The sequence below is a fragment of the Belonocnema kinseyi genome, chromosome 7, assembly GCF_010883055.1.
Source record: "Belonocnema kinseyi isolate 2016_QV_RU_SX_M_011 chromosome 7, B_treatae_v1, whole genome shotgun sequence".
In the NCBI taxonomy this organism is placed as follows: Eukaryota; Metazoa; Arthropoda; class Insecta; order Hymenoptera; family Cynipidae; genus Belonocnema; species Belonocnema kinseyi.
This window is the reverse complement of record NC_046663.1, coordinates 95,778,826-95,798,751: the sequence shown is the minus strand read 5'-3', so window position 1 is coordinate 95,798,751 and position 19,926 is coordinate 95,778,826. Positions and strand designations below refer to the sequence as shown.

The window sequence follows — 19,926 nt, the reverse complement described above, 5'->3', positions numbered from 1 at the left end:
GGTGTTACATCTCATCTCGCGGCACGTATTTGCCTCTCCGAGATGATACACATACAGCAGAAAACAGAGATAATAAATGGAAAATTATATCCAGCCCAGAGAAACGGAACATCCAGACCTGCGCGGGACGAGCACAGCTTCTACTAGGGCGTCCCGACGCTCGCCGTCCCGATGGACTGACACATCAGTACACGCGTCTCGACGCCCGGGAATGCGTCTCTCTTCGTAAGGGAAGTTGCTTCATCATCCGGTTCCGGTTTTTATCGTGATCTCACGTTTTCATTAATTATTTTCCATTTTTCTCTATCAATTACAGTGGATGCAAGAAATCACAAGTGATCCAACGAGTCACGTGTAATGTCTCGTGCGGATTTTGGCACGCGACTATAATGCTACATTTGCCTCACGAGGTAAATCCCCCATTGTTCAAGTTTCCCCTAATTGAACTTTTCCCGGCACTTTCGGCAAATTTATGAACGCGCGTGTCTGAATGAAAATCTAGGTCCAAACATGTGTGCAAGTTGTACGAGTGAAATGGGAAATTGTGCACATTTTGGGCTTTCTATACCGAGATAAATGAGTTTACAATGGAGAGAGAGGTGACTTTTTTACATGATCCTTCGATTGTTCGTCCGAGTTAACGGGCTTGCCGATGAATAATCGCGCGCAATTCGGGTACCCGAGTTTTTCGACAGGTAACCGGGCTACAATGTTGTGGAAAGTAATGGATAATAAATATCGCACGGCCAGAGGGAGTATTTTTTTATTTTTCAAAACGGTGCAATTTTTATTTGGTGCTGTATATTATACGATCCAGAGTTGTGAATAAAATGTTTCGGTATACAGGTTTGTCAGAAGCCGTTTGTGCTGCAGAATTTGGGATCAGTAATATAGTCAGTAGTGAATGACCACCCGTAGCGATTTATTGTTTAGGGCTGTTTTATTTGAAAAAAAAATTAAGGAAAATATGTGTTACGAAATTAAAAAATAGCTAATAAAGGATTTTTGCTACATTTTAATGGGTGTCAAGAGTAGAAAAATTAATTATTTTTTAAATATCTTTGAAAATCTCTGGTATGCATTCAAAGTTTTTAACTTTTGTCAAATATAGAGGTTAATGGGTGCAGTAATTGGCCACTGTTGGCAATGATTGGCCACTCACCGTGATAACATATCAGGAAACATTGGCAATTAAAACTTATAATAAATAGCCTGGAGTGTGTCAAAAACAATCTTTCACTTTGAAAGTTCATTTTTTAAACCAAAATAAATTTTAAAAAAAAATCTGTTAAACGAAATTGCACAACAAGGCTTAACAAGAATTATGTTTCTTAAAAAACAAATACACAAGAAAATCGGTTTGTGAAAAACAATTGCACAAAAGCATTTAAAATGGACATCCAATCGACCGCTCAAAAAATCTTGCACTGTTTATTGATAATTTTATTTGTGAATATTCCTTGATTATGCAAATTTGCAGCAAATAGCCAATCATTGGTAGGTGACCAACCATTGTAACAATTACAGTAAAAAATTCTTTTTAACTTCTTTTCAAAACCTCTTTCCACGCCAATTTTATTATATGGATTTTGATGAAACCTACCTGAATAAGTGGCGAAAAGAATGTAATTACATTATTTCGGACGTACTTCAGTCAGAGAATACTGTAGAAAGAAAAGTTGGCAACCCATTTCTCGGTCTAATTTACAAAAGGATAAACATTTCACCCGTGTATCTCTTTAATCAGTAAAAAAAGAGTTTATTATGTATACCTGAAACATTGATTGATTTCTAAATTTAAAGTAAAATTGTTGTATAATTGAAAATGAAATCGAGTTTTTAAACACATGTTTTTGATAGTCAACAAAATTATAAGTTTTTATCTTAATAGTTATTTAAAATATTAAATAATAACTTTTCTTCGTATTTTGGATACTGCAGATTTTTAATGTTGTCATTTTTGTAAAACAATTTATGATGGAAATTAATAAAAACTTAATAATTTATTATAAAATATATACTAAAATTATTCAATTAGCGTTATTATGAACAATTAATAATGATTAAATTATTTTACTTTAAATTTAAACAGTGACTAAATATGTTGCACATTGAAACTGATTTAGCGTTTGCAAAATTATTTACGAAAATATGAACTCTTGAAAATTTGGTTGAAAATTGATGTTCCGATTAATTAAATCGTTATAATATTTTATTGATTTTCTAAAAGTTACCAAAATCGTATACTTATAGTTTTTAAACATTTTGCCACAAAAAAATACTTTTTTTAACCACCTATCAATTTACTAAAATTTAATTTTGTTAGCTGGAACTATCATTACAATTTTCCGTAATAGTTGATTAAAATATTACGAATGGGAAAAATATATTAGTAAATATGATTTTTCCAGAAATGTTGGCTCTTATGAAAATTTAAACACAAAAATAAGTTTGTTTAAAATTAATTCTTTAGGCAAAAAATGTTCGTTTTTGGTTTTCGGAGATTATTCTTCAAAATATGCAAAAAGGGCCTTCTCAAACTTTGTTTTAAAAATTTTATTCAAACTGGATTTTTTAATTCCAACAATAGGTGTAAGACCAATTACCAAAATTATGTGAAATTTTGAGCAATTAACATTATTTTGCTTACGCAGGTAGAAAATGAATGATTAAAAAAAAAAATTATATAGACTTTTTTTCGATTAATATTGTAAAATATTGATCGAAACCTCATTTGGAACTTTTTGGCTGACAGAGTGGAGAGACCCCTGATCGCTTGAATTTAAGCGACATACAGACCTTTCCCCCGCCACTACTCTAGGCGCCAGAAAGTTATAACCAGTTCTCTTTTATTTCACCGAAATAAATGACTTTAATAATTCTATAAGTCTGAGTATTAAAAAAAAATTTCACAACTTTTTATACTTTTTTAAGGTACTATTTTTAAAAAACTGCACTTGACGTGAACCTCGGGATATCAAGATAATAATATAAAATAAAAGAATTTAATAACGATTCCACAAAATTTTACAAAAAATATTAATATTTTTCTGAGAGTATTAAAAAAAGGTAAACTGTTTAGGCGAAATGTTCAGAAAATTGTTCAAATATTAATATAATGAAATACTTTTTTTTTAAGTTGATAAATTATTAAAATCTTTCTTACCGAAATTGGAATTAATTTAAGGGTTAGAATATAAATACTCATAAACTGATTGTAAAAAATTGGTTACTTTCCGGAAAATATAAAAAGGTATAAGAAACTGTACTAAAGATATTTCAAGAATTGTTATGCTTTGAGAAAAAGTATATAATTAGCGATATACTAATATTGGTGTGTACAATACAAATTCAGTTTCAGGATTTCCGTTTTAAATTAAAAAGGTGAGATGGATAGAATGGTTTTGCGAAATATAGTCTCTTCCTTTTCACAAAAAATACATAGTGCTTCTCCCATAAAATCGATTGCATCAATGGCTGCAGAATTGACTATCGGCGATTAAAAAAATGACAAATACTGCTAGAAAATAAACGGAGAATATTATAAACACGGATAAAAATCGTTATATCGCAACGCTTTTGAAATTGCAGTAACTTTTAAAACGTAATACAACTTTATAAAAATAATAACATCATTACATTTTTATAATTATCTTGTATTAAAAAAAGGTGCTTTAACCTGAATACAATTTAGTATTGTAACCACTGATAACTGTGATTTGGCACTCTCGAAGTAATTTAACAACAAATTACATACGTACTAGTATCTAGTTAGGTACTCGTAATTTGACTACCCTCCACAAAGCAATTTGTAATTTAATTACTTTTAACAAAACTAATCTAAAGCAAAGTTTCAAATCAAATTTCGGGAAATGCTTTTTGTAGATTATCTATAATTTAAAATAATGCCCTGTGATTTTATTGCTCTTTTAATTAATTATCTTTTTAGCATGACTTGAAAAAATACTAAGTTGCATTTATAGTGTTTATGAATGATCCATGATAAATAAAAAACTCCTTTGGAAAGATTAAACACACTTAAGGCACTCATCACATCTGACTAACTGCTGAGAAATTAATTAAAAATGACATTATTAAGTACATACGTTAAATTTCTGAGGAAGGTCTTGAATAAATTAGAGTCTTTAGGAGTCTCTTTAAACTCGTGACTTCATTTAAGGTAATGCCTAGGAAGTTGAAACTGTATAATCAATTTACTACTAACCTATTTAGCTTCTAAACGCGATAAGCCGACTCTGAAGTTTTCAGATTGCTGTGCAGAATTCTCTATGACTTTATTAACTGTAAAGAGACAGTAGTTAAAAATATTTCAATCAGGCATCTACTTAAAAACTAAAGTTTTTACGATTAAACAATTTAAAAGTTACGCTACAACAAAAAATGAGCATCTTAGAAGCTAAAACTTTTGAATTTGAAATATACAGGAATGCATAGAATATTAGACATAATGACAGACTTTTAACAGATTATGTTTAGATCCAATTATCTATTATAATGAGCTTTCACTGCTGAGGGTGGGTAAGCAAATAAATTATTGAATTATTTTCAATCATTAAAAGTATGACTGGTGCGCCGTATATTGAGATTCTAAATAATCTAGACACTAGATGTACATATAATATTATGCATAATCTGATTTCTTTTATTATTACTTTTTTATTACTCTTAAGCCAAGTCCCTTTCGAAGTAAACGTAAACACGTTCGGTTCTAGCCTCGTTACGCTACCGGGGATTAAGTCATTCATAGGGTAAGGTCTAATTAAGGGGCCGTTTAAATTCTACGTCACGCTATCTTGAAAACTTTTTCCACCCCTGACCTTTTTCGTCATAGATCATCACACAAAGCTTGAATCCACCAGTGTGGCGTCACAAATACGAACACCAACACCTCCCCATAGGTCAAAATTTATTCTTCGACTTCATTCGATAAACGCCTAAAAGAAGACGCCTAAAAGAAGGCTAATATTTCACAAAACAATTTTGAAGCAAATATTTTTTTATTAGTTAAATGTTTATAGTCGCATCAACTGCCAGGGTTATTAGCGATTGTACTGTAGGGTTAATTATAAACTGTATGGTATCTGTGGGGTAGTTTACCAAGGGACAGAAGCAAAGCTTTCAGAAAGCACGTCCAGCCTCGCTTCCTGATTTGGGAATCGAACCCGCGCCAGCGTGGCTGCACTTACGTTGCATTTACAAACAAATGGTTGAGCTTTCAAGAACAGAAATGAATTTTCAACTAATAGTTAAATTTGCAACCTACAAAAATGAATTTTTAACCAAAAAATTAGAAATTTCAAATAAATCAAGAATTATGTTCTACCAAGAACAGTTGCATTTTTATTAACAAAATCGTTAAATTTTCAATAGTTAAGTTTGCGGTTAAAAAAATTAATTTTCACGTAAGGTCAAATCAAAAAAAAATTCAATATTCAAACAATAAAATAAATATTTAACAAACTAGTTTAACTTTACCAAGTAGTTGCATTTTTAACTAAAGAAATTAATTATAAAGAAAAAGATATAATAGAATTTTCAATTAAAAAGAATGATCTTTTAACGAAAAACTGTTAGCTTTTCTTCTCGGGTTCTATTCATTCAGTTCGCATTTAAACAAAAAACAAAAGAAAGGGGAAGTTTCTTGAAAACTGCGAAAAGGAGGAACTCTTTAAAAAAGGGATGAAGAAGGGAATAGGGGAAAAAATGTGAAGGCTGCGCATATTTAGATGCTTTGCGTGTAAAATAAAATTACTAATTTTCATATTTCCAGAATTTCCAAAAAATTTTATTCACATTTATATGTTCCATATGTGTGATGCCCCTATTCTGCTTAACCTCCTCCCAGCCTTACGCCATAAATAGTAACAAGACCTGTGAAACCCCCACTTCCCTAGCACTTTGACGTAGTTTCTGAACAGCCCCTAAAGGATGTATAGGAGAGAAGAAATCGATTGTAGTCCAATTTAAAAGTCGCATGTTACTTCTTCAAACAAGATACTTGACCCACAATGCCCCTCCAACACAGGACGCTGATCAATCTGTCTAGCAATCACTCTAGGTGGAGAATTTCACAAAGTCATTGTGCATCACGGTTCAAATATTAACACACAAATTGACTAATGAATACGCTTTACCTCAACGATATCCACTGAGCAAAACTTTTCACGTGGGGCCACGAGTATCCAAAATCTTTCGTTTCAGGAATCGGACATACTACTGACATGCGTCACCATACATCTTTTCATGTCAGCTCATGTATTTACATATTCTCATCATTCTTTGCTCAGACTACCTTAATATTGTTACCATTACCAAACAAATATAAACATAAACATACGATCTCAACAAATTTATTTCACATTTATGTCTTATGAATACTCATTTTGAGAATCCATTCATTACCATGTTTAATTTACCAAGTATTGCTACCATACAGAATAGTGGGTACAAGCTCTGCACGATTATATATTACAATTTTACCTTTATTTATTCGTCACATTTTTACTTGCGGTAATGACTTTTACACTGTGCCTTAAATCTTTCTATACATCCGTGTATATGTACTTCTGTGTATCTCATCATCTATCTTTCCGTCAGCAGTAAACAAACTTGCAAGATCCCCGAAATCGACAACTTGTTTAATCCACTCTGCATCTAAGACAGATGTTGCATACTGATTTCTCATCCATTCTTTCAAACATGATCATTTTTGTTTGATCAACATTTTTTGCAAATTATAGACTGATTTTGCCGCAGCATCCTCATCAGCTACGCATTTCAATCCACGGAACGTGACTGTCCCGTGGGCAACATCTTTTCTCTAAGAGACTCATTATTAGACAATCGTTCATGTATTTGTTAGGCTCAAAGCCCGAAGACGACCAAAGACCAAAAAAAGCCAAAAAGCATTCTGCCCGTTGCGCAAATGTCAGAACGCGTTGTGGCAGTTTGGAAAACGGCCAAAGGCCAAAATAACGACAAATCCGAAGAAATAAATTTCCTAATTTTTTTATTTTATTTTATTTTTCGATTTTAACAGGTGCCGATTTTGACTTGAAGTTTCCCATGTCAAATTCATGGGGAAAAATAAATTTTTTGAGTTTTTGAAATAATTTTTAGGGTTTAAAAAAATGTGACGGGAAAGTATGGGGGCCTGTAGAGAATTATCGAACGAAGAATTTCATTTATCAGACATATGGATTTGACACCCCTAACACACCCCCACGTATACCTGAAAACTACCCTTAAAACCAAAAATGTAAATTTTTCAGGAAATCGACCTTTTGAACACTGTGTTCTCGTATTTTTTACTTAAAATTATTAATATTGGTCTATTGGATATATTTATTATCATTGTTTAATTAATTTTCAATTATTTAAACAAATGGAATTTGTTTAAATAATTTCTTTTTCTCGACAATTAGTTTTTCCCTCTAAAAACTATTATTATTAGTCTAGTAGAATATTTAATAACATTTGTTAATTAATGCATTATTATTTAAACAAATGGGATTTGTTTAAACAATTTTTTTAGAAATTTCGTTTTTTTCCTTAAAAATTCCTTAAATTTTCCTTAAAACATTCGTTCATTAATTTTCAACTGTTTAAACAATGGAATTTCTGTAAATAATTTTTTTATTAAAAATTAGAGGACAGTATTCGAATATGAGATATTCTCGTAATTTGAGAAAGCGGGGTATCAGCTAAACTAAGAGACCCACTCTGTTGGTTCTATCACTAACTTGTAGCCCTTGAAGAAAGAGTAATTTCGTGGTATAGTCCCTTTTTCAGTGGGCTTCTGAAGATTATAGGCGAACTTTTTGTGAAATCGATGGTAGTCGAGTTTTTGGAAGGGAATTCTTTAAACCCTATTTATTATTCATTAAATATGTATTTAGCAGTAAAGTTTGTCTGGAGTGATGGGGATTGAATAACTAAGTAGGAAAATATCGATAGTGTTGAAGTTTTTTATTGTACAGGTCAGGCCTAGTAAGTGCATAGTTGCACGGTGTGGTTCTCATAATATGAGAAACCTGTGGTTTTTATAACACTGCGGCTGCACGGGGGAAATTGGTTACAAAAGTGTTTGTGACTACTGCAAAACTAAATATATCTAAATAGCAGTAAATTTATACTTCGGAAACATAGAATTAAGTTTTTCATAAAAAATATTACTTTATTTTGCATTTTATTAGCTATTTCCTGGGTATCTCTTATTATGAGAATAGTTTGACAAGTTTGGAAAAAGCACTTTTTTACATTTTTTGTATTTTCAGCATAAAAAAATTTTTAATAACATTTTTTATTTGAGCTTCTTATGAAAAAAAAATTTCCTTTGAAATGACCTATATTACTTTTAAATTCAGTACATAGAATTCCGACAATCACGCCAAACAGAGTTGGTATCTCATATTTGGGTACTCTCCTCTATTAATATTTCTTCAGTGGAATATTTATCAACATTGTTTAATAAAAATTATGACTTAAATATTACTGATAAATTAATTATTAATTAGTTATGAATTATTACTGATAAATATTCCACTAGACTAACAGTAATAATTTTAAGGGAAAAAAGTTTTCGATACAAAAAATTTCAAGAAATTCCATTTGTTTAAATAATTAAAAATTAATTAAACAAGGATAATAAATATTCCATTAGACCAATATTAATCATTTTAATTTGAAAAAGGGCCAGAATACAGTGCTCAAAATGTCGACTTCATGAAGAATTGACATTTTTTGTTTTAAGGGTATTTTTCAGATACTCTTGGGCGTGTGTTAGGGGTGTCAAACCAATATATTTGATACATGAAATTTTTCTATGGATAATTCTCTACAGGCTCCCATACTTTCCCATCACATTTTTTCAAACCCTAAAAAATTATTCCAAAAACTCAAAAAAGTGATTTGTCCCCATGCATTTTACATGGAAACTTCAAGTCAAAACCGACACCTGTTAAAATCGAAAAATTAAAAAATTAAGAATTAGGGAATTTCTTTTTTCTGATTTGGAATGAAATTGGGGGGAGTTGCCCTCTAAAAAATAAAGGCCTTTTTGAGCCACCCTAGTGTACATGATAGACCAATCTTGAAAGTAAAGTAATATGTGACGTTATTAGTAATTTAAAAGAAATCGAAACTTTCAACCTTTTTTAATATTTGATCATATTTATGTGTTTTAAGTTTTTACTATTATTATTTGATTGTATCTACTAAAATATTATTTCATGATGACTGGTAAATTGACATGGTGCAGTGCTGCTAAACCTCGAAAGTGGTTATTCGCTGAATAAATAATTAATTTTGCACTGATTATCAGTGACAGGTTTGCAGTTATTTCTATCAGTGAAATCTCACTGACAATCAGTAACATGTCACTGATTAAGTTTTGGAGAATATTTTTATTAAATAACTTGACTATACTAAATATATTTTTCCTACGAGTCCGATTTTAATTTTCTTTTCTGGCATATTTAATCGTTGACGTAATTGACTTCTATAGAACTCCAACGAATTTATAATAGATTCCAAGAAATTCAAGGTCAACTCCAACAAGTACAATCTCTTCTATCTTTTTAAGAAATTCCATTGAATTTTAATGGATTATAAGAGATTTTAAATAAAATTTTAAAGAGATGAAGCGATTTCAAGGATTTTTACACTTTTTAAGGGTTTTAGGGGAATTATAGGGGGTTCAATACGTTATGTACTATATCTATCGAATTCAAAGGATTTCAAAGAATCCCACATCATTAAGTTTTAAGGAATTTGTAAAAATATCAAAAAAATTGACGGGATTTCAAAGGATTGAAAAAATACTAAATATTACAAAATAAAAAAGGGGAAAGTCACGTAAAAATGTTCTTCCTAGAATACAATCCTTTTGTAAGCTCCAGCATGCAATTCTGTGATTCCTGTGGTTGAAATGAGGTTAGGTACTCGAAAATAAAAATATGCCGCAAGAGATACTTAAACTAAAACTTTTCTTCTTTTGAATACCGAAAAAAAGTTTTTAATATCATTAAAATAATTTTTAGTTATTTTTTAAATTGTAGTTATATCTGTAAAGATTTTTCCCAAAATTCGACCTATTTTCTAAAATTACATTGGCACTCTCAGAAATGATTATTTTGGTCGGAAAATAATCACAAATTTTTTGAGAAATAAAAATATATATTTAGAAGTTTCCAAGCGTAAATTAATATGAATAAATATTTTTTACTATATATGCATTGCTTTCGAAAAAAATTTTCAATATTAAATACAATAATTTAAAATCATTCTGTTATATAGGATTTTTATATTCGATCGAATTAAAATATAAGGTGGTTCAATATGCAATACTTAATTTATATGTGCAATTTGAAAATATGAAAATTTAGTTACGGTTGAATTTTAAACGGTTCATTTTACAAGGTTAAAAATTATTGGTTATTCAGTTCCGAAAACTTCTGACTTTAAATGCGTATAGAATTTTATACATCAACATAATAATTATTGAAATTTGATTCACTAACGAGTAGACAATTTTTGATTAAACATATAAAAACAATATAGTTTCTTCTTTTCTCGGATTATATCAAATAAAGGGGCTTTGGGGGTTTCCGCATCGTCGAGGAGTATTGCTTTAAATTCAATGTAGAACCTCTTTAAGATTTAAGTTCCATTCCAATTAGTTCCCAGTTAGAAAAATAATTTGAAATGGGTTTTTAACCAGGAATACAAATGAATTCGAAACGTTGGCCGCAAGCTCTTACGACTCGAGAAAACCCTCACTGGGAAGGTAAATACTAGATATCCTTTAACATCAGCACTGAAAGCAGATTGTAGATTTTTTCGACGTTTTTTCTACCTCTGGTTGAAATTTACTTTAGCAATTTTATTGAACTTTAATTTATGTTAAAATATTCTGATTAACAATGTTATAAATCTCTTAAGTATTTAACAGATTTCCAGATGTCATCAAGAAAAAAATTCGCTCGCTACGTGGGCACATTCTCAAAGCGCGCTGCGCGTGCGGCTCGCTTCACTCGCTACTTTGAGCGCGCCTATGGCGCGCGACTGTTGGTTCTCGCGCTTCGCGTTCGATAATATATATATATATATATATATATATCTCGCGCTCCGCACTCGGTAATGTATTTACCTCGCGCTCCGCGCTTGGTCTTTGCATTACCTTCCACATTTGTGCACAGACCACAATGCGAAATTTTCTACATTCTATGTTAAAAACTATTATATCAAATGTCTATTACAATTTTTATGTGTGTACCTTGGTCTGGTACTGCTTATTCTGATATTGCAAAATAATGTTCACATTTTATTTTTCCTGATCCTAACAGGGCCCTCCTGTGGTTGTTTAATCATTTTCCCTTTTCTTAAGTGAAGCTGAACACTTTTTTTTTAATTTGTCATCAAGGAAGGTTCTCAAAGTACCTACGGCCTTGACGATTAAATTCTCATTGCGATAATCGAGCTTCGCGCTTAACAGTTAGGTTATACAGGCTCTAATTTTTTTAATTTTGGACTAATCAAAAAATTCGGCGAGAATAGTTATGAAATATATTTGGTATCTAGTGAAAATTTTGAATGAAATTTTTTGATCTATGAAAAAAATAAATTGTTCTATTTTTTGAAAATTTTCAATATTTTGAAAAGTATATAACTTTTATAATTTTCATAAAAATAAAAAATTTTATTTAGATAATTTGCAAATCTTTTACCCATCTATAATGAACTTTGACAAACATTTTTATAATATTGAGAAAAAAAAATTGAAAATTTTGAAAATGCTATAATTTTTTTTATTTTGGGCTAATCGAAAAAATCGGCTAGAATAGTTTAAAAATATATTTGGTATCTAATGAAAATTTTGAATGAGATTTTTGGATCTATGAAAAAAATAATTTTTTATATTTTTTGAAAACTATATAGCTTTTCTAAAATTCATCAAAATAAACAATTTTATTTAGATAATTTGCAAGTCTTTCACCCATCTATAAGAAACTTCGACGAAAAATTTTAAAATTTTGAAATTTTGAAAATGCTCCCAATTTTTTAATTTTGGTTTGAAATATCTGATTAACGAACTTAATCTTCATTTTGGATACCTTCAGAAGTGTATTAAATGGCGACTCGATTGGACAAATCCTTCAAAAGTTAGTGTGGCTACAACATTCAGGTAACTATTCATGCAGACATACATGCAGACATACATACAGACAGACAAACACCGGTGAAATTTTATGATTTTCGGATTTTGTGAGTGCCGAAACGTAAAGATCCGTTAAAAACCAGAGATCGAAAATTTGAACGATTACATTACATTCTCAGGAATGAGAATATAAAAAAAGTTTGTTCTTAAAAAAAAAATGATGCTACGGGAGAAAGGATCAATAGTTCTTTTATTATGGCGAATTTGTTTAATTGTTATATTTAAACAGTAAATGAAATGTAAAATTAAAAGAATAAAATATAAGTAAGTCTTTTTTAAAAGTTTAGAGTATTTTCAAAGAACCTTCTTCAGTTTAAATTGTATAAATGAACTATCAGATATTTTAGTTACTACGAGATATTTTTAACTTTTCTTTCAAAAGTTATATACAAAAAATGACTAAAAAAAGTATCTTTTGTGTATTTTTACAAATCTTTAAAAATACAACAAATATTGTAATTAGCCGCAATTGTAATAATTATTGATAATAATTTTCATAAAGTTTTCCATATTTCTTTCAATTTTCTGTTCTTTGTCTCACTGTATTTCTTTCTGCTTTAAAATTTTAATCTCATTTCACCTCTTTCGCTTATGTTCTTCAAGATGAATTTGAAAAGCAAAAAGCTGCTTTATACAGAGTTTTATTCCTATAAGAATTTGAATTTCAAAGAAACTTCTTTCGCTAAAAATGTAATTTTTATATGTTATAAAATTTGAACGAATTTCGTTTTATTATTAAAATATTTGCATCGTTTCTTAACTTTATTTTGAAGATATTTCTGTTAATGATATGTTTATTGAGTGATAAAAAAAATATGAATGAAAGAAATTCTGAGTCAAAATAAACTTAAAATTTCTTAATCTATAATCTTAGAGATTATTTTTAAAGTAATTAAAAATAAGCAGTCAGGAGTTCCTTAATCGTATAATATTTTAGATTTGTGAAAAACTCTAATAACCTGTGACATTTACTAACTACTTTCTTTACCATTTATAGATCTTACAAAATTAGATTTTTTACGTATCCATAAGAGATATAAGGTTTATTAAAATAATAAAAATATATAAACTGGCATTAAAATCATCGTTAAAGACATTTTTATAACGATATAACATACTAATTATTACCGACATAGGCATTTCCGATATTAAAATAGTTGAGACAATACTTTTTACCAGAAGAATCATCGAATTTTTATCGGAATACTATGCAAAGCACCATATCGATTTAACTGCAGAAAAGTTATCTTTCTCCATGGTTTCACATCTGTCGAAAACTCATACGAAACTTGAAATGAAAATTATTAGCTGGAAGAAAAACCAAAGATCTACCAACTTAAAAAAATTTCAGATGCTGCATCATATTCCATTCGGGTTCTTAACAGCTTACATTATCGTAACCGCAACCGTATCTCAGATCTTTTTTAATTTTGAACTTTTAAATTCGATAGCATAATGTAGAAACGAAAGAGAAGGTCTAAACTTGAAGCAAGAAATATCGGGGAAAACAAACTTGTTCCTGTTTTAATGTAAAAAGTTTGCTTTCGTCTACTTCGAACATGATAATCGGGAAACATATCTAATATATCTAAACGATTTTACTCAAACAAAGAACACACTTTAATAATAAAATTCATTGAAAGTTTTATACTTTCACAAAAAAGTAAAATGAAAACAATTCTAATAAAAGCTGAACGTGTATTCATTTATTGGAAGCTTTTAATTTAATATAAATGCTGCTGTAGCTAGGGTAATCATCAAATGCACATATATCTGCATGTGATTAACGGATATTAAATTTGATATTGCTTTAAATCTCGATTCAGAGAAATTGAAATAAAATGTATGAAATAAGTTGGAGTGTTATAATAGCATACGATTTATATGATTTTCATTGTTTCGGCATTGTTAGTGGCCACATTATATATAACAATATTATTACATTCGTTTCGCTCGTAAAATTTACACATTAATGGTTTGTTATATCACTTCCCATATAGGCACATGATGGATGATTCTACATTACTTCGATATTATTATTCTATATTACACATGATGTAAAATATTTATTAATGCAAAGTTACTAGGCGTTGATAGAAACGCTGATAGTGTTTTAACGACACAAGTAAAAAAAATTCAAATAGTGCTCGTGAAATTACAATATCTAATCTTTACTTTGAAACAGTTACGAAGTTTCTAGCACGTCGGATTCAACCATTAAGAATGCTATCAAAAAGGCTAAAAACACCTTTTTTGACACTTTGACCTCAATTTTATCAAAGTTCGGACTAGATAAGCAATTTCTCAGCTCGGATTCCTGTTCAACACCAAAAAAATTACCGAAAACGCCTAGTGACTATCCATTCACATCCAAAAAGCAAACAAACGTCACGTAATGTTATTATAGTATGCCGCTGGCAGCGTTCTACTATCAACATTTATAACAAAACTGTTACCCGAAAATCATTTCCTCAAAAGCATACGTTAAAGCATTTTTAAATTCGAATTTTCAAGAATTTTTATCAGCTTTGAAATTAAATTCAAGAAAAGAATTAATATGTATATCTGAAACGTCCAATTATTATTCAAGATAAAAAAAAGAAAACAAAAAGCAATGGAATAAAAATAAATAAATAAAATTTTCAAGATCCAGAAGTCAGAATTGGAAATGCAGTGATTTTTTTTCAATTCCGATTTTGTATTTAATGAAAATATCTTTATAACTGGTGGTTTGAAATTTAACTGAGCATGTGTACACTTTTTTAGAATGAAAATACACTGTTCGCTGTATTTTTAATTTTGATTCCTGGGCCTTGGCGGTTTTTTTCCCAGTGCATTTTTGTCACTAAAAAGTTTCAGAGTGCACGAAAAAATCATTCTCCTATTTACACAGGTGTTTAGAATCTGTTCCGAAACAAGGAATGAATTAAATAGAAATTATCTTCTCCAGTATTGTGAACAAAATTCAAAACATTTGAAAGCAAGTTAAGCTTGAAACATTGTTTTCGAGTGTGTGCAACTGAACTGCATATCTATTGATTTAAAATTAATTATACAACATTTTTAGCATCCTAATACGCTACTTTCGTGTTATAGCAATTTTGAATTCCAGAATTTTTTATTTTCAATCTCCCCTAACATTTGAGACGAATTTGAGAAAAATTGACTGAATGTATTTTTTCATGTGCTTTACAATTTTTTAATTATCTAAATTAAATGGAATCTAAAATACTTTCAATAAAATGGAAATATTTCTGCTCTTGTTGAAAAATCGATTTAAATGTTTAGACTTTAAATTTACTGAAGTATTTCAACATATTTTCACATATATTTAAATTTATTTTAGATCATATATTTGTTTGATAGTCTAAAAAATGAGAAAAGAAATCGAATATTAAAAGATTTGTTTCCTCAAGTTTACTGTTTTAGCAAGGCAGCTTTTTATATTTTTATATCGAATGAAATTTCTATTCAAAAACGTCCAATTTATCATAAGTCGAATACTAAATTATCATTTTATTTACTTAAGGTACTTCGGAACACTGCTTCGGAACACAAGTCGTGTGCTTGGATTCATTATGATTGAAAGTGTGTTTATTATATTATTGTTATAACATTAGGGCGAATCCCTTTCAGGGTAAATGTAACTCGTTTGGTCTCTTTAAAATAATCTAGATATTATGCTCATATTATTACTTATTTGCTTCCTCATAGAATGGAAGCTAATTACTTTCTTCATTCATGAATTTTCCTGAATTGCATATATCATGGTGTTATATCCATGATCCAAAGCCTTTAAACGCTAATGTGTGTTAATTTTTGTATGCAAAAACAATAATAGAGTTACATTAAAGCAATAATTAGGACAATAAAATTATGTTAGGTATCACTGCCACATAGAATACAGAAAAAACTGGGGGTTCACTGAAGTTGCGGCTCAAGTAAAGGTTGGTATCATTTAGAACTTGAGCTCCAATAGGTACCTGTAGAGAGCCAAAAGAGTTCATATGGAGCGCCTTTATATTGACAACTTTGCTACATAACCCGCAAATGATATTTGTCAACTCATTATATCTATTATAATTGCGGTAATATTTTGTGATTGACATGATTAACTTCATTAAGTTATGTCCATCAGAGTTCGATTACATGTGTACTTTCAGGTAAAAATTATGTTATTGATTAAACAAAATGTCGAAGTGGGCAAAGCGAAAAATAGGTTCTTTATAAATAGGCTCAATTGCAATTAGGATCGTTTAGAAAGCCAAATAAGGTATCATTTAGAGCTTATTTATCGTTCTTTTTTGTTGCAGCTCCTTTGGAACCAAAAATAGGTTCTAATAGACACACCAGTTTTTTCTGTGAACTAATTTTACCCTAACATACCTATATAGGGGATTGAAAATGTATAATGTGCTTTTTTATATAACCTTAGATATTTTTGGCCTTGAATGATTAAAAGTGACCTACTAAAAGTTAGAATGTATGCCAGTTATATAAAACTACCCTTAAAATTTTAGAAACTACATTCCCGAGAACGATATTTTGCTTCAATCGCAGTTTTTTTTACATAATTTCAAATGAGAAAAGTTCTATGATTACTTCAGATATAATTACCTACATATTCTATAGTATTTAGGCCTAACATAAATAACAAATGGGTTCTGACTTTGGGCCATTAAACACCCATAAATAAGAAAACTGGTAAAATAGCGTCTTTTGGCAAAAAGAACGTAACTATTTTACTAAGATGCCATAATATGAATCGAGGACTTATTAGAAATACTTTCATATTATACATGCCAATACAAACTAGAGTACTATCCGTAAAAACAGTAACAAAACCTTTCGTTAATGGATAGAGAGTTATGTTTTTTATTTCTAGTCGCAACTCCTAAGGTAAATAGGGTTTTAAATAAATTTATGGCTTCTTAAAATTACACACAGTTACGCATAATGTAAAATTAGAATTTTACATCAATCGTTAAAAAATATTAGCACAGTAAAATATGCTATCCTTTTTTTATACATTTATGAAAATCTTTTTATTACAATCAGGAAGTGCGTTAATGTCACTATGAACAGAAAAGTAAAAAAGTTTGTAACTGGTTTTCGTCATTTAGATAATACTTTTTTCTTTAATTAAAAAGGCAAAATATTTGTGTAACAACTTTAGGGGATGTTTTTTTTTAATTTTCAGAAGTATCTAAGTATCTTGAGAGTTGCGTCAAAAGTAACTTGTATGGTTTTATATTCTTTACCAAAAGTAGCTTTCCTCTTCTAAGGTTAATCTGACATCCTAGTAAAACAGTTACGTACTTTTCAACCAAAAGATGGTATTTTTCGTTTTTTTATCAAGGGTGGTTTGATGGCCCAAAACCGGAGCTCAAATTGTCCTTACACTTTGTTTAAACTGTAAAGTCCTTACGTAATTTTTCCTAAGTAAGCCTAGCACATTTTTCATCAGAGATTATGTGACAACTATGAAAGAAGCAGAATCTGGTTCTAAGGGGTAATTTTGAAAAGTTTAAGTGTATTTTTCTATCACTGACACACATTTTAACTTCTATAAAGTCATTTTTAATCATTAAAAGGCCAAAAATATTAAAGGTCTATAAAAAAGCGCATTCTAAATTTTTAACCCAGTGTTGAGGGTGGTTTTTCACTTTTAAGGGTAATCACTCATTTGTCAATTTCACACACACACACACACACACACACAAAATTAACACTTTTTAGCGTTTAAAAGCCTTGGATCACAGATTAAAATTTTTTTAATAATACTGATGAAAAATAATTAAATTATTTTTACGTCAAATAAAAGTAGATTGTACGAGAAATCAATCAGAAAAAATATTTTTTTTACCCAGCCTGGTCAAAGGTCAAACGTAAAGGTCGAAGATGAGCATCAAAGGTTAAATATACACAGTCATTAGTCCGTATCAACGGTGAAGAGTTATAGGTCGTGTGTCAAATATGAAGTGTAAAAATCAGTAGTAAAGGGTCAGGGGTCAAAAGTCAAAAGCAAAGTTCCAAGCTGAGGGATAAAATTATACAGTGTTATGATAAAAGGTGCTGGGTCAGAGGTCAAGGGGCAAAGGTCTTGCGTTAAAAATGAGGTTTCCCGTGATAATGTGAAAATTTGTCCCAATACAAATCAATAATATGCATGTGTTTCAATAATTGTTTCAGGATGAGGGTGGCATGGCTGATTTTATGCTGCGTACTACTCGGAAACTACATCAGCAACATCGCCATGGCCACTGCAAACCGGATAACGCGACACGATTTTTCCTTAGCAACGAATTTTCCAGCGTCCGACAATAGTGAGCATTTTTATTCTCTTTTGCTTATTCGCATTTCGCGTTATTTTTGATGTGGCGAATTTCCATTTGCTTTTTTCAGTCGTGATTCCATCTCCCAATATATAAGCTTATGCATCGATAAGTTCTGGGGTATTGCCGCACGTGTACGAATGCGACCGACCATAGATTTACCGTATGAAATTTCCCCGTCCGAATTTAGTTCAAAGCGATTCTTCGCATCGGCGATCTTTGTATGTTCAGAAATTCGCTGCGCGGAAAATATTTCTCGGCTGTATCATTGGCATCGAAAAAAGAGATTACGAGAAAATTATTGAATTTTTAGGTATAGGTGTTTTTAATGAGACACTTAAGTGATATGTGATATTTGAATATTGGAGAACTGGAAAATATGTTGAGGAGAAGATATTAAAAAAGTCGGAATGAAAGGTTCGTTTTACCTCTGGTCGGGTTGTTCTTATGTTTGAGTTTTCGGCGAGGTCTTATCAAATGAGGTAATATCTAAAAACGCGTAATGCTTTTTCTAAATTCTAAAACACTATGAATATATTAAACAATAATTTTTTTACTTTTTCACTTTTCAGGCTAGCCTGATCTTGCCGTTTTTTCGTTTCCATAAGAAAAAGTTTGTAAGTTCAAGCACGTCTTTCGTATTTAAAATATATTTTTTTCAAAGAAGTTCTCATTTATTACCTATATAATAAATTCTTTAAAAAAAAGTAAATGCGATTCTCCCGAAGAAAATAGTCTTCACGATGATTTACAAAGACCGAGTATATATCGACTTTATTCTATTTTGCGAGTGTTTTTTCTTCAGATATACTTACACAGAAATATAAGGTACTGTAGAACTGTAAAACACAGTTGATATAAACACTTTGTTTTTAGAAATATTCGTTAAAACTACACTGTAACATTTTTTGGGAATTTTCTCCACTATTTAGTGGGGAAAAATCCACATTTTTGTTGGGGAAAATCACTTTCCCCAAGATTTGGAGAAATTTTCCTAAAATTTCTTATAACGCAGTAAAAAATAGGGGAAATTCCCTAAAATTTAGGAAATTAGATAATACCTACAATTTTTGGGGAAATTTCTGTAAACATAGGGTAACTTATACGAAAGTTTTGGAATATTCCCTGCAATTTGGGGAATTTAGTGATTCCCACTAAATTTAGGGAATCGTTCCAAAACTAATGTTTAATTTGCCGCGTTGATAGGTAAATTTTCTAAAAATGCTGGAGTGATTCTGTATGGTCAGGATGATATTTTACCCTAAAATATTCGATAAACTAGCACAACATTTTGAATAATTTTACACAGTTCTTTAGAGAAAAGATGTATTAATGTTAAATTCATTTCAAACG

At 30.1% G+C, this 19,926-nt stretch overlaps 1 protein-coding gene across 1 annotated transcript in view; it reads left to right on the top strand.

The window, feature by feature from the left end:
• Positions 1 to 264: 264 nt before the first annotated feature.
• LOC117176799 (lachesin-like) overlaps positions 265 to 19,926 on the top strand; it is a 231,141-nt gene continuing 211,479 nt past the window's right edge. Inside the window, exons 1-2 of the mRNA XM_033367108.1 lie at positions 265 to 410; positions 18,431 to 18,564. Of these exons, the coding sequence (XP_033222999.1) occupies positions 18,432 to 18,564 (133 nt within the window). The 5' untranslated portion in view covers positions 265 to 410; position 18,431. The remainder of the gene's footprint in view (positions 411 to 18,430; positions 18,565 to 19,926) is intronic.